At 42.0% G+C, this 15,084-nt stretch overlaps 1 protein-coding gene across 2 annotated transcripts in view; it reads right to left on the bottom strand.

Annotated features, from left to right (window-relative positions):
- Positions 1–13,200: 13,200 nt before the first annotated feature.
- ZNF462 (zinc finger protein 462) overlaps positions 13,201–15,084 on the bottom strand; it is a 49,639-nt gene continuing 47,755 nt past the window's right edge. For both annotated transcript variants that reach the window (XM_075726829.1, XM_009486725.2), the window contains exons 11-12: positions 14,644–14,758; positions 13,201–13,402 (exon numbers count right to left, since the gene is read on the bottom strand). In XM_075726829.1, coding sequence (XP_075582944.1) covers positions 13,201–13,402; positions 14,644–14,758 — 317 coding nt within the window. The remainder of the gene's footprint in view (positions 13,403–14,643; positions 14,759–15,084) is intronic.

The following is a 15,084-nucleotide window of genomic DNA, read 5'->3' on the forward strand; positions in this document are numbered from 1 at the left end:
ATTTAACTTAAAGCATTTTCCCTCTTGATATAACTATATCTGTGCACTTACCAAGAGGACAGATTTAAATGTGAGCACTTGTGGGACCAAAAGAAGGATAGCTCCTTGTGGTGGGTTGACCTTGGCTGGCTGCCAGGTGCTCACCAAGCTGCCCCATGACTCCCACTCCTCAACAGGACAGGGGAACAAAATATGACAAAAAGCTCATGGGTCAAGATGAAGACAGGGAGATAATTACTACTTACCATCATGGGCAAAACAGACTCAGCTTAGGGAAATTAACTGAATTTATTGCCAGTCAAACAGAGTAGGATAATGAGAAACAAGAACAAAACTAAAACCACCTTCCCCTGATGCCTCCCTTCTTCTCAGGCTCCACTTCACTCCCAGTTTCTCTACCTCCTCCCCTCGAGCAGCGCAGGTGGATGGAGAATGGGGATTGTGGTCAGTTCATCACGCGTTGCTGCTGCTGCTCCCTGCTCCAGCGTGGGGTCCCACCCATGGGAGACAGTCATCCATGAACTTTTCCAATGTGGTTCCTTTCCATGGGGTGCAGTCCTTCAGAAACAAACTGCTTCAGCATGACCCCCCCATGGGGTCATAGGTCCTGCCGAAAAACCTCCTCTCCATGGGCCTCAGTTCCTGCCAGGAACCTGCTCCAGTGTGGGCTTTCCATGGGCTGCAGCTTCCTTCAGAGCACATCCACCTGTTCTGGCATGGGGTCCTCCATGGGCTGCAGGGGGACAGCCTGCGTAACCATGGTCTTCACCACAGGCTGCAGGGGAATCTCCGCTCCAGCGCCTGGAGCACCTCCTCCCCCTCCTTCTTCACTGACCTCGGTGTCTGCAGGGCTGTTTCTCTCATTTTTCTCATTCCTCTCTCACAGCTGCTGTTGCACAACATTTCTTACCCTTTTTGAAATATGTTGTCACAGAGGCATTACCAGTATCGTTGATGGGCTCAGCTTTGGCCAGCAGTAGGTCCATCTTGGAGCCAGCTGGAGCTGGCTCTGTGCAACATGGGGACAGCTTCTGGTGTCTTCTCACTGAAGCCACTCCTATAGCCCCCCCACTATCAAAACCTTGCCACATAAACCCAATACACTCCTAATTCTGGAAACTGATTAATGTCTTCAATAACCGTCAGCAAGAGTACCAGCAATCCTGATACCATCTAACCTGTAAAGTAATTAATTTGTGTCCTTACCAAGAGTCTGGATGATACAAAGCTGCTCAAAGGAAACAAACAGTTTGCGTAAGGAATGTATTTCTCCACTCTCCTGGACCTGAACATATCTTGAAAGTTACTGGAGAAAAACATATGTTTTTACTATACAACACAGCATGTCAGGTCTATATTCTTTGTTCAAGGGATTTTAATCCTGGCCTGGAATTTGTTGCCTAGTTCTGAGGTGGGTTTAGTGTCCTTCTGTGCACAGGAGCAGATGTCCAGTGCATTTTTCAGGGCTGAACCAATTTTATGGTTAGCTTATTTTGGCAGGATTCACTCCATGATGCAGACAGTCCCTTCTGGTTTTACATTCTTATTCTGGTAAAAGAGAAAGGAAGGTCTTCAGGCTATGGCCATGGACCAGGACCCAACTTACCAGAATTTATTTTCTGGTTATGACAGACTTCCCCAAGGCAAGATGATTTCCTCTACTTCCTATACCATTTCTCTATCTAGCAAATGGAGATATTAAAACCTTCTTCTCTTCCAACAGTAAGCCACAACTTTTTTGTCCCTTAGATGGTAAGATTTTTTGGTGAAGGGTTTGTACTCTTTTCATACTACAGCAAGCACTACAAAAATACTTGTGTGACATGACTTCTTTATGCTCTTGTCAGGTACAAAAAGATTAGTGTCTTTTTCCATTTTTTATTCCATCTTCTAAATATAAATTACTCTCTTTGAGAGACTATTAGTGACAAAGGACACTAGCATGAAATACTAATGGGGTCTTGCTCAAATTATGACTACCATAAGTGAAAAGAAACAGGAGAATTAAAATAACTTAAATACTTCATTAACAACAGAAGCCTTCCTACTGCTATGGATCCTCCATGAAGGGAACCTTGAAATGGTGATAGGAGATATTTATAAATAATTTTAAGCCCTTGTCTGTCACTGGAATATAAACAGGAATTAAGGTTTAGGAATTTTGAATTCAAGTTTGTACAATTCTTACTGCTTGGAGAGGACTCATAGTCTAAATATTATAGATTTAGTGAATGTTATTCATGACACAGGGAAGTTAGTCAAGAGAGGACTATCACTCACTATCACAAGAGACTCTCACTATTCATGCCCAGCATGAAATTGGGCACAATCTGGACTAACTAAAGCTGGGTGGAAACCTGCTGTTGAAGAAGCAAACAAGATTCCTCACTGCTCACAGAGAGCTAAAGACGTCTGGAAAACTTTGTGCAGAACAAAGCAGTCCAGCCATGAAACAGCTGCACAGAGAAGTTATTTAGGAACCATCAAGTTAGATGTTCAGATTAGAGATGCATCTGAGCCATGAAATTTTGATCAGGATTCAGACATGCTGTAAGTTTTCAGTCTGACCTACCAAGGGGACTGGGCAGTATTCAGCTCCTGACTTCTCCAAAGCTTATGCACAATTTGGATCTGAGAGGATAGCTCCAGCTCCAAGAGATCAGACACAGTGCTGAAAATAAGTGCTTGCATTTTACCTCCCTTCATCTTCTGCTTTGAGGCCCATGAGGAAAAGTACTATGTCAGCATGGGTTGTTAGTTACAGATAACCCCATGGACAGAAAAAAATTAGGAAGTGACATTGTACCACGGATCTCTAGTTTTGCGTTTTCCCTTTTCCATCATTAGCTTTTAGATTACATTACAACATTTGGAAAACATAAGCATAATGGCCAGGTTTGAGATATAAAGGTTATCTTGATAAAAAGGCAAACCACCTACATGCGCATAAGAATCATCCATGAAATGGAGTTCTTGTTATTTGCAGAAAGTATGACTAAAACACAGAATCAGTTAGTAAGCTCTCATAAAGCAGAAACTCACCTGAGTGCTGGAGAACCACTTTTCTGTATTACACCCTTGCCATTTCATTTACAGCCTTTGCTAGTGTTCATATCAGGATGGAGTTCTCTGAAATTGAATCTGAACATTTAAATTGAGAAATCTTGGAGGCTCATCTTATTCAAGGCTCCCCTTTTGCATGAAAATCAGAATGGTCACCTCCTCCCTGAACAGATTAATGACCTGTGAGCACAACACTTTTCCACTGCTGACTGATGGTGGTACCTGATCATGCTTCTACTTGCTCTCAAGGATGACACTGAGGAGGAGGTCTACTTTTTTTATTTTCCCAGGAAAAGACCTAAAGATCTGCAGCAGATGACTGAGGTCCTCTGCTCCAGGTGAATGGAGACTCCCCATGAAAAGCAACTCTTCCACGTCTGCAGTCAGAAAGAAGTGCCAAGAGATCCTGTTGGTCAGCAGCACACCTACAATATGAACTCCAATATTAAGTCCCGAACTCACACCTCCTGCAATGGAAAGCATGATTTTCGGATGTTTTCAAAACCACTCAGATGCCAAAGGATGCCAACAGGCTCCCCGAGACTTGTAAAAATCCCACACTGCCATTATGAATGCTGAAAGGCAAGGACACTGCCAAGGAAGTAATGCATTTGTTTACTTTTGCCACCATGTGTGTAACCAGCATAGTGGTTTGGAGAGCCTTATTCCTTACTCCTCTTTTCCATCTCACTCTAAGGCTCTAACAGACTGCACAGTGACCCTGGAAACAGCCCACTCACTCAGGAACAACACCCATTCGATAAAAATTAATGGGAAAAGAGCATCTCCTTGTCAGCTTTCCAATTAAATTACATGGAAAGAAATAAAAGTTACAGCATGAATCCCTACAGAATGAGGTCCTAATTGCCAAACATGTACGTTAAATGGATTAAATAACAACATATATTTAATCTCATGATAAGAATATAATTATATTTTGTTGCTGCTGTTAGTTGAGTTAATTAGGTGGGATATGACATCTACATCTGATTGCCTGTCCTTCCTGCTTTTGGTGAATAGGACAGAAGACCAATCAGTTCCGCGGAGAAGGATCAGGCGTGTTTAAATTCGTTCACCCCAAAAAAGCTTTTTCTGCGACTGAGCTGAAAAAGCATACCTGTCCTGTTTCCACCTCCCCTCCTGAACAGACCATAAGGACTGATGAAGGCAAGCATAAAGATACTCTTTTGATCACCAGATGGATGATGTCTGGTCCCAACCAAAGCCTAGCAGACAACTCTGTTTTCTTGCCTTGCTGTATGCTTCTCCCTTCCAGGCAGGGACGGTGTCTGTATAGTCTCAGTCTTGCATGTACATGAGCCTGGGCTTCCTCTAGCACCAACAACCACAATAATGTTCTCAGTCTCCTAAATACAATAGCCCAACTCCTACCAGCTCCAGCATGGCTAGAATTTGTCGTCTGGTTACTAGGAGCAATCCTGCAAAGGAAGGTGGAAGAGGTGATTACAGGAGCAACTGAGGAACAGGGGAAAAAAACCTCATTTTCTATCCTGTTTTCCAGGAGGAGTGTCCTATAGTAATAGCAAGAAATACCCTCCAGCTGCAGCAAGATGGCTCAAAGACCTCACTTCTTTCTACAGGCAACATGCTTTTAGTGCTGTATATTATTTACCTATGAGAAACCAAATCCTTTCTACTTCTGAATGACTATTTTTACTTAAATCATGTGGTTTCAACAATCACATACCTGAGATCCTGAAAAGCCTAAGCAGAGGAAAACATTTTCTCTGGAAATAACACATCAAAGACTCATTGCTTTACAGAGCTTACCTTGTAATTATCTATTGGTTCATATAGACCAAAACTACCACTCCTTTTACTGCAGCATCTCTGCTAGAAGTCTTTGGTGACTTCAGCCTAGATGATTCCACAAAGATTAGAAGCATCATTTGGCCCAGTAGCTTATTATGATTTCCCTCATTTGTAGTGAAAAGTTAAAATTTCAGTCCAACATTTTCAACACGAGCTAAATTAATTTGAGGCATAGCTGGTAAATATATTTCTCTCTTTAAACACTACTGAGAGCACAGCAGAACAGCTGCAGAGACACATTTCACTTAGATTTGGAAGTCATGCATGTACAGTTGGCTAGACTGAGCTAAGCTCTTCATTAATAGAAGTGTAAACTCAATAGAGAATTCAAGAATCAAGCTGAGGCATATTTGCTTTTACACCAACTATTCAAAGAAGAAAATTATTTGAGAAGAAGAGAAGCATGTCTCTTCTCATTCCAGCAGCTGACTTCATTTTTTCCTAAGCATCCTAGCTGAAATGAATCAATTGGAATTCTTGACAGATTATTTTATGTACATGAAAAAATGCATTTTATGAACAACATAACAATAACAGAGATCACACAACTAACTTTTAGGAAGCATTTTTTTTTAGGAAAATAAATTAACAGGGTTTTTTTAACACAAAAATATTTTACCTGTCAGTTCTCATCAGAGAACCCAACAGTTCAGTAAAATTTAAAATGGATTCAGTAGCAAAAGTGCTGTAACTTATATTACTATAAAATAAAATGAATGTGTAAGAGCTGGGTCTCCTGCTTCTGTGCATAAAGCTGTCATCAAAACAGATTAAGAGAAGACTTTCATTAGGGACAGATTATTCCTTTCCTGCTCACCATGGGATTCCCTGCTTTTTCCTTCAGGAGTCAAGACACTGAACCTAGACAAGGAACAGACCTGATCTGATCAATTCCCACATTCTGCTAGAACAAAGCAGATCTCAAACACAGTAAAAGAAAAGCCAATAGTGCTACCTGATACTTAGCTGCACACTCCATCTGTTGCTACGCAATGGAGTGCATTGCATGAGAAGTTATTTTCTTTTGCTTATTTTTTGTGCTGTTTTCCTCATTTTTTTCCAAGTTGACAGAACTTTGGATTGCATTCCTCCAGTTGTAACAAGTGAGAATACTGGCTCAATCACAAAAGCAAAGAAAAAAAAAAAAAAAAAAAACACCACACTGACCCTATTTTGTTGGTTATTTCACTTGATTTGTAGCATATTGTCAGAATATTGGAGAAAAGGAATTGTAGCACTCAAGTCAGAACTAATTAAATATTTTGGGCCAAGATGAAATGCAGAAACACAGATCGATAACTTCTCCTGCATGATAGCCCTTTTCTAGACCTAGAAGAGCTGTTTGGTGTTGTCCCCTGCTAATGGTGCATATAAACCCATAAAGGAAGTCTGATAAAATTTGCTTTGATCCTGCTAAGAGATTGTTGCCTGAGGTACATTATATGTCATACATTTAGATGGAAGGCATGCCTTTTGGTCAAAAATGATTGGACATAGGACAGACAGAAATGCTGGTCAGAGAAGAGTCTATGAGTCAGTGAGCATGTCCTTAAAGTAGTTCACAATTCACCAAAAACGTGGGCTTGCATGGGACATGGTTTAGTCTAGTCTACCCTTGATTGGTTTAGTGTGGACTTGGTAGTGTAGGTTAATGGTTGGACTGGATGATCTTAAAGGTCTTTTCCAACCTAAATGATTCTATGATTCTATGATTCTAAAACTAGGAATCACCAAGGTTGGAAAGGACCTCCAAGATCATCAGTCCAACCATCAACCCAACACCATCATGCCCACTAAACCATGTCCCCAAGTGCCACGTCTACATGTCTTTTAAATACCTCCAGGGATGGTGACTCCACCACCTCTCTGGGCAGCCTGTTCCAATGCTTGACTACCCTTTCTGTGAAGAAATTTTTCCTAATATCAAATCTAAACTTCCCCTGAAACAACTTGAGGCCATTTCCTCTTGTCCTATCACTAGCTACTTGTGAGAAGAGCCCAGCACCCACCTCACTACAACCTCCTTTCAGGTGGTTGTAGAGAGTGATAAGGTCTCCCCTCAGCCTCCTGTTTTCCAGACTAAACAACTCCAGTTCCCTCAGCCGCTCCTCATAAGGCCTGTGCTCCAGACCCTTCACCAGCTTCATTGCTCTTCTCTGAACACACTCCAGCACCTCAATGTCTTTCTTGTATTGAGGGGCCCAAGACTGGACACAGCATTCCAGGTGCAGCCTCACCAGCGCCGAGTACAGGTGAACAATCACCTCCCTGCTCCTGCTGGCCACACTATTCCCGATACAAGCCAGGATGCTGTTGGCCTTCTTGGCCACCTGGGCACACTGCTGGCTCATGTTCAGCCGGCTGTCTACCAGCAACCCCACGTCCTTTTCGGCCAGGCAGCTTTCCAGCCACTCTTCCCCAAGCCTGTAGCGTTGCATGAGGTTGTTGTGACCAAAGTGCAGGACCCGGCACTTGGCCTTGTTGAACCTCATACAGTTGGCCTTGGCCCATCAGTCCAGCCTGTCCAGAACCCTCTGCAGGGCCATTCTACCCTTGAGCAGATCAACACTCCCACCCAATTACCTGTCATCTGCAAATTCACTGAGGGTGCACTCAATCCCCTCCTCCAGATCGTTGATAAAGATATTAAACAAGACTGGCCCCAAAACAGAGCCCTGGGGAACACCACTTGTGACCATTCACCAGCTGGATTTAACTCCATTCACCACTACTCTCTGGGCTCGGCCACCCAGCCAGTTTTTTACCCAGCGAAGAGTACACCTGCCTAGGCCATGAGCTGCCAGCTTCCCAAGGAGAATGCTGTGGGAGATGGTGTCAAAGGCTTTACTGAAGCCCAGGTGGATGACATCCACAGACTTTCCCTCATCCACTAGGTGGGTCACCAGGTCATCGAAGGAGATCACATTGGTCAAGCAGGACCTGCCTTTCATGAACCCATGCTGGCTGAGTCTAAGCCCATGGTTGACCTGCACATGCCTGTTGAGCATACTCAAGATGAACCGCTCCATAGTCTTCCCCAGTACTGAGGTCAGGCTGACAGGCCTGTAGTTCCCTGGATCCTCCTTCTGGCCCTTCTTGTAGACGGGCGTCACATTGGCAAGCCTCCAGTCATTGGGGACCTCCCCTGTTAACCAGGACTGCTGATAGACAATGGAAAGTGGCTTGCCAAGCTCCTCCACTAGATCCCTCAGTAGTCTCAGGTGGATCCCATCCGGCCCCATAGACTTGTGAGTGACCAGGTGTAGCAGGTCGTTAACTGGTTTCTCCTGGATTATGGGGGCTTCATTCTGCTCCCCATCCCTGTCTTCCAGCTCAGGGGGTAGGAACATCAGTTGATCAAACATCAGTTGATCCAAACAGGCATTAGCCTTCTTTACCAAGACTTTGGCCGGGATGCTTGCTCTTTGACTTACGCCACCCAGCCCCACCTTTGGTTCACAGGGTGTTTGCACACACCTGTTTATCTGAGGACAGTTTGGTATGTGACAGATGAGAAGACAACAAAAGGTTTACAAGCTGCATCCTGGAAGGACTGTAGACTTCAAGGCTAAACTTTGTACTCCAGACTGCTCAAACTGAAATCCCTGTTTCCAGCAGTGGTTGGTGTGGGGGGTGTGGAATTAACCATGCTGCAAACAAAGAATGGTTTCTCTAATATTGTAAGCCTATCTTGGACTAAAACATTCCCTTTTCCAAAATCTTCTTACGCAGAATCATTTCCTATGCAGTAATCTTCCTGCTTTGGAGCCAGACAGATGGCTTTCATGGTGGGAAAGTCCTGTCATCAGAAAAATACTGAAGAAAGACTTCAGGGTGAGGAAGAGTGGAGAAACTTCGGGCAGTTTTCATTGAAATGTACTGAACTTCTGCAATTATATTTAGATATTTTCTTGAAGCCAGTAGACTGACTTTTGCTGTTTAAGTTCACATGAAGTCTTCTGTGTGACACCAGTTTCCAAGACAACTGGACCACAAGTATCAACGTTTCACATAGTCCCTATCACTTCTCAAAGAGTGGACTTTCCACTGGAAACCCTACAGTTCTGGACCTATAATCCTTACTTACTGTGACCCTGCCAATCCTCAGTGTTGGTCCCTGAGTCACAGGGTAACCTCAACTGCTCAACTCTTCTCCAGGGAGGTTGTGTGTTTGCAAGGGAGGGAGATAGCGGTCTCCCTTCCCATAGCAACTCCTGTAAAGCCTTTGCACTGGTGTGAATATGCAGGCAAGATCTTTGCATGGAGAGCATTCAGGCACTGTACCTCTAGACTAAAAGAAAATGCCAGCAGTCAGCTAGCAATAACGTGGCAAACATTTACCCAGACTTCTTAAGAAAAGGAAGGACAATGAGCCTGGGAATACAGTGTGTGCAGAACACCAGTTGTCCCACGGCACAAATGCGCCCTGTGAAGCCCAGGGCTCCCAGTTGCAAGAAAGGGAATTGTATGGCAAGGCAGAGAAGTAATGCGAGTGAAGGATCATGTTAGTAACTATTCCCTTTGCCTCTTCCCTCCTACCCCCTTGCTGTATTTCAATTCAGCACAGGAATCACAGGGCAGGTGATCCAGTCATGTTCAGACAGAAAGCTAAAACTGGGAAGATCGAGGGCTTTGTTTCAAACTCACCAGTCCTGCCACTGAGATGAATAGGATAATGCAACTGTAATACTCTAGAAATCATCCCAAGGTCTTTCATTACATCAGTTATGTAATTCTTGTTAGTGATGTACTACTGAGCAACCCTTTCTCTTTTTAAATTGGTGGAAATGCAGGTTAGCTCTGGGCTAGAACATCCAATGTGCAAATTATTTGCAGGTCTCCCTCATGAACAAATGTTTCCAGACACCACTGAAAAAAGGTAATGTCTTAACAGCCTAAAACACATCCTTTTCTTTTTTTTTTTTTTCCTCTGTAAACATAGGATAAGGAAATAAGTATTTTAACAGAGAAATATTTTGACTCCTAGAGAGAAAGGTGGAAGCATGTGAAGCTATCAGGTGATCAAAGCTTTCATACTGTTTAACACCACACACATTTGGTTGAGATTCAGTTCCACTACAATCAAAAAGCTACTTAAACTGGAAACAGGATCTGATTAAAACACACCCAGAAAAAAACCTCTAACATCTTCTTAATGTGCATTTAAAAATCTGTATTCAGCAAAGAAAGGTTCCAAGACAACCCCACAAGCATCATTTTGAGTTTTTAATAGAGAAAGATGAAAACATAATGCCTCCTCCTCCATCTTACTGGGTGTATTTTCGACTCCTATTAAGCACAGGCTCAGTGCTGAATCCAGTAGGTCATCAGATACTGGAGCATACAGTATCCCAACTCATGAAGAGACTGAGTTGATAATCCAAATACCAGCCTGTCTCCATCTATTTTGATCTTTCAAGACAGCCTGCAAAATTCCTTCATTTCTATGTTTGGGTTCAGGGGTCAGCAGACCTTGGCAGTGTGCCCTTGACCTATCATGATGTTGGGCTGGTGGATATTCAAGGCATTCTTTGGGGATGTGGTAGACCCTAGACCTGTGTGAGCAAGGGGAAGTCACCAGTAATCCTCCTTCCCCCCCCCCCCCAAATTCCCTGTAAAATAGGGGAGGGAAGGGTGCAGAGGGGAAAAGACTGCTTTGCTCCCTCCCAGGCAGAGGTGAAAAAGAGTGCTTTGCTCCCTCCCAGAGCTGCCAATTGCAGAACCAGTACAGACCTATCATCAGAGTACCCAATACAAAACTACACAGACACAAGCATACACTCTTAAAAAGTTTTTATTAATTTTCATTGTTTTTTTTTTTAAAAAAAACAAACCCGTCAGTGCAACAGTTCAGTATCCCCTTCCTATCCCCCATCAGTAAGCAGTAATTTTAAAATCAGGAAATACCGAGTGCTGAAGCCAATGGGTTAGCATTTTGCTATTATTTCCTTCTGTCAAACTCTGAAAAAGTCCTCTGTATAAATTAAACAATGAAAAAAATGTTATTTTCAATTCTATGTCATTACAGTCAACAGAATCATAATAATGCATCTAAAATGTGTGACCACAATATATCAGGTATACATTTTTGGAAAAAGAAAAAAAGGAAAAAAAAATATGACATTCTAGGCTTGTTAAAAGGATAATGGTCCCATATTTTTTATTAACAGGTTAGCAAAACAAAATCCAATGGATTACAATATTTACATGTTATTTGAAAAATAAAGTAGTGATAAAAGCATGTCACAATCATTATTTCTTTTTTTTTTTTTTTTTTCTTTTTCATTTTTGGTAACCATTACAAACACCCAATCCAGGTATGGAACTGTTTAAATACATTTGAAATGAGGCCAATTAAAAAACAAATACAGACACAAAATGTGTATTTATACTTGTCCCTCCAATGTGTTTTTCAATGACATTCCCTCCCTACTTCAAAAAACAAAACAAAAAAACCAACAAAAAAATCAAAAGAATCCCCCTAACACACAACTGATGAATCCCCAAAAGCAAAACACCATGCTTCTCAAGTAGCACTTATTCCACAAATGCAACATTTTTGCCATCAATTTTATGTGAAGCTCTCTAGGACACCGTTTCCTCAGCAGCTTCCTATTTTCCCCCCTCCCCCTCCCACAGATCCCCCCCAAAACAAAAAAAACAAACGAAGACACATGCATTTCTAAAACTAGGTTTCAGTCAAGTACTTTCTACTTTTTGGAAAGAAACTCGTTTTTTTTTTTTTGTTCACAATCAGAACATACCATGGGCACCAGATCCTGTATTCATTGCTCAGGCAAAATTCCTGTTGAGTTTGGTAGGCTTTCCACCCAAGAAGTAGTGCAGGATCGGCCACTTAGGTATGCAGGTTCCTATTCATTCTACGCTGCTCCCCTCATGCTAAAAGCTAAGGAGGAGGGGAAAAACTTAGCAACTCCATCTTGAATCGAGTAAAAGTAGTTCTCCAGGCTCAGTGTCGTATGTAACTATTTCACCTCCGCTTGCAAAAACATGTTTTAACAGACACCCCTCCCTCCCACTACACCAAAACAAAAAGAAAACACGCACACCACAGACGGAAGAAAAAAAGGCAGCCAATCTTAACAAAAAGTTACTGGTGTGAGACTGATAGATGTTAATATGACAAGCAACAGAACGGTTATGAGGACCTATGTGTTTGGCCCGTGAGCTGCATAGCTGTGCCGTAAGTTTGGTTCTTTAGTTTTTTTAAAAAAAAGTTAAAACTTCTTTGTTATTTTCCATATGTTTAAAATTAACAACAACAACAACAACAACAACAAAAAGTTCTATTCACAAGATCTAGTCTCCTTTCCCTGTCCCCCCCTTGAAAAGAAATACTCATTTTACATGAGAAACTTAATTGTGCTGTATTTGTAACACCTCAGTCTGATAGAAAAGAAATGTGGCAAACAAAACCGCACAATCAGTCACATGAAATCTATCAAATCCTAAAATTATAACTGAATACTAACAAACAGCTTACCTGGAATAAAGGATGACAATTCACAAACAGTTATCTAGGAATTAAAGTCTCTCTCTCTTTTTTTTTGTTTTTTTTTTTACTAAAATAATTAAAAAAATCACAGTATTTTAAGAAATAAAACCCACACTGGGATTTTAAGCACAATTTGTTTTCCTTTCTTTAAAACTTTTTTTCTTCCTCCATTCACTACCTTGCCCAGCAGTCTCTCTACATTTAACCACAACAACAACAGGTAGTACTGACAAATGCAGAGATCTCCCTTGGTTAATTCTGAGGTACTAGGAAACAGGTGACTGTTTTAAGCAAAGCAGTTTCTGTTTTGTTTTTGTTTTCCTTTTTTTTTTTTTTCTCTTTTTTTTTCTTTTCTAAAGCAGTTGCATTCAGTCTGGAAAAGCGTTATGTATTAAAACTAGAAAAATGCACACAAATTTGTGTGTTGAAAAGTTGTCCCCCCCCACTTCTTCCATGCTCACGACGCTTCCATTCACAAACAATCCAAGTCTCCACTGCAAAGCACGATGTGTAATGTAGGAATACGGGGAGTTGCTTCATTAGTCCAAGATGAATGTAACTTCCCATTGTCAAGATCCAGAAGAAAAGATGCAGTGATGTAATGGAGCCACTTATTCCATCACTTAAATAACTTTAATATACACACACTCACACAGGTACCAGTGCTTTGAAAATAGATCATTCAGTCCTAAAAGCAGCTTTATTTCTTCCTTCTGCCCACCCCACCCACCCACCCCACCCCCCGTTCATCACTGTTCAAGTACGTCGATTAGAATCACACCAAATGCTTATTCGTTTTTGGCCTCCGAGTTGTCTTGGAGAGGTTTGTCAGCAGCTACCATGTTGACTGCTGTTTCACTGTTGTGGGAATAGTCCACCACCATTTTCTCAATGCCTTCTTTTTCTTCTGGCAGTGTGCTAACAGTTTCTTCTATGTCCTCCTTTGGCTGGCTGTCCTCACTGGTTCTGTGCTTGCTTTCATTCAGTGCCCTGGAAAGCCGAGAGGCAGAAAACAGAAACACTTACAGTCAATATAGAGAACAGCAAAGCCAATCTGTGTGTTATCACACGAGGGAGAAAGATCACTCTCTAAAAAGACAGATGCAAGCAGCCACACCATTGCCACCTCATGCTCAAAAAGGAGAGGCAGTGGAATGAAGCTATTGGTGGGACCAATGACATTCTAGCTTTGAAACCAAATTTTTATTTGTTCTACACTGGGACAGATATGAGATGAGAGGGAAGAACCCCAGTTCTGACTTTTAAAAGTTTATTCCCCTTTCCCCAGTCCCTTGTAAACAATACTTACAAGGCATCAAACAAAGGAGAAGAGTACTATTCCCAAAGAGTTAAGGATGCAATAAAACTTTTTATAGGTTGCAACATTTCAAGTACTCATATCTAGGCAGACAAGATTAAGGGTAAGAGAAGTAGTATTTCTCATCCCATCACAGTTAACAACCTACAGTATTATATTCAAATGTCTCCCACATGTCAGCAAGCTTGAACGAAGTCTACTCTTTGAAGAAACTCTGGTCAGTGAAGAGATCTCTGCTACCAACAAGATCTTCACCAAAAGAAGGAAAATGATTGTTACAGAGATGCCTATCTTAATCAGTGATGCGTACCACACCACAGTGTGCAAAGTGCTACAGAAAGACAAAGATCTTTACTATCAAGATGAATTAGTGAACTTCACTACATACATTTTAGGAGGAGTTCATTCAGATTGATTTTACTTCCCTTGGAGGTCTCGGCATTTCTCTGCACGTAATTCTTTGCACTGCTATGCAAGTGTAGCGGCAAGCATGTGAAAGAGATGTAACAATAAAGGGGAAAAAACCCCTCAGTTCCTTCCTAGAACATTCTGTGTAATTTTCTGCCATTTTTATGCTGCATTCCTGGCAGGCAAAATCAACAGTACACTCGGGTAAAGTTAATCCTGGCCAAGTGGTATTCACCTTGGGACAAGCTTAAGATTTAGAATCACAGTTAAGCCCTACAGTCCACAGCCACCCTGGGCAGCAGAGTTAAAAAGGATGAACGGGAACTTCCCATGCAGAGACATCTGATGACTGTATCCACACTTGTGATAGACGGAATTGTTCTTCATATAACGGTGTTTTCCTTCATCAAAGGGCTTTTTGGGAGGCAAGGAATGGAGTGGGGGGAATGCACAGAGGTCTACTGTTACCTTTGGCCGTTTGGCAAAGGAATGTAAACCAACTTACATGCCATGTCTCAGTACGTGTCGCTCCCACTCAGAGCCTTCTGTAAACGATCGGCCACAGAACTCGCATGGGAAGCGTTTCTCTGGAGCACCGCTGTCAGGAAACATCACGGGATCTGGAAAAAACAGCATAGCCCATGAATTCAGAAGTGCCAGGGCAAGAGGGGACCACTGTGATCCTACTTGGATCCCCTCTGCTGCACCTTCTCATCCCTGAGAAGCAAAAGGACTTACCTATCAAATAAATGTGTTTGTGAAAAAACAACTCCCCCAAAACAAAGTGACACTGCAAGCGACAAATCCCATCCTAAGTCTTAAAGCATCTCTGTAAATAAGGGTAATCAGTTACTACTCCCTGTTCCTGTATTTCAACAAATAAAGAGACTGTGGAGTTTTAGTTCAAAACCGAAACTGCAAGGTTTAGGGCTGAAATGGCTTGAAA

This window comes from Pelecanus crispus, chromosome Z (genome assembly GCF_030463565.1).
Source record: "Pelecanus crispus isolate bPelCri1 chromosome Z, bPelCri1.pri, whole genome shotgun sequence".
In the NCBI taxonomy this organism is placed as follows: domain Eukaryota; kingdom Metazoa; phylum Chordata; class Aves; order Pelecaniformes; family Pelecanidae; genus Pelecanus; species Pelecanus crispus.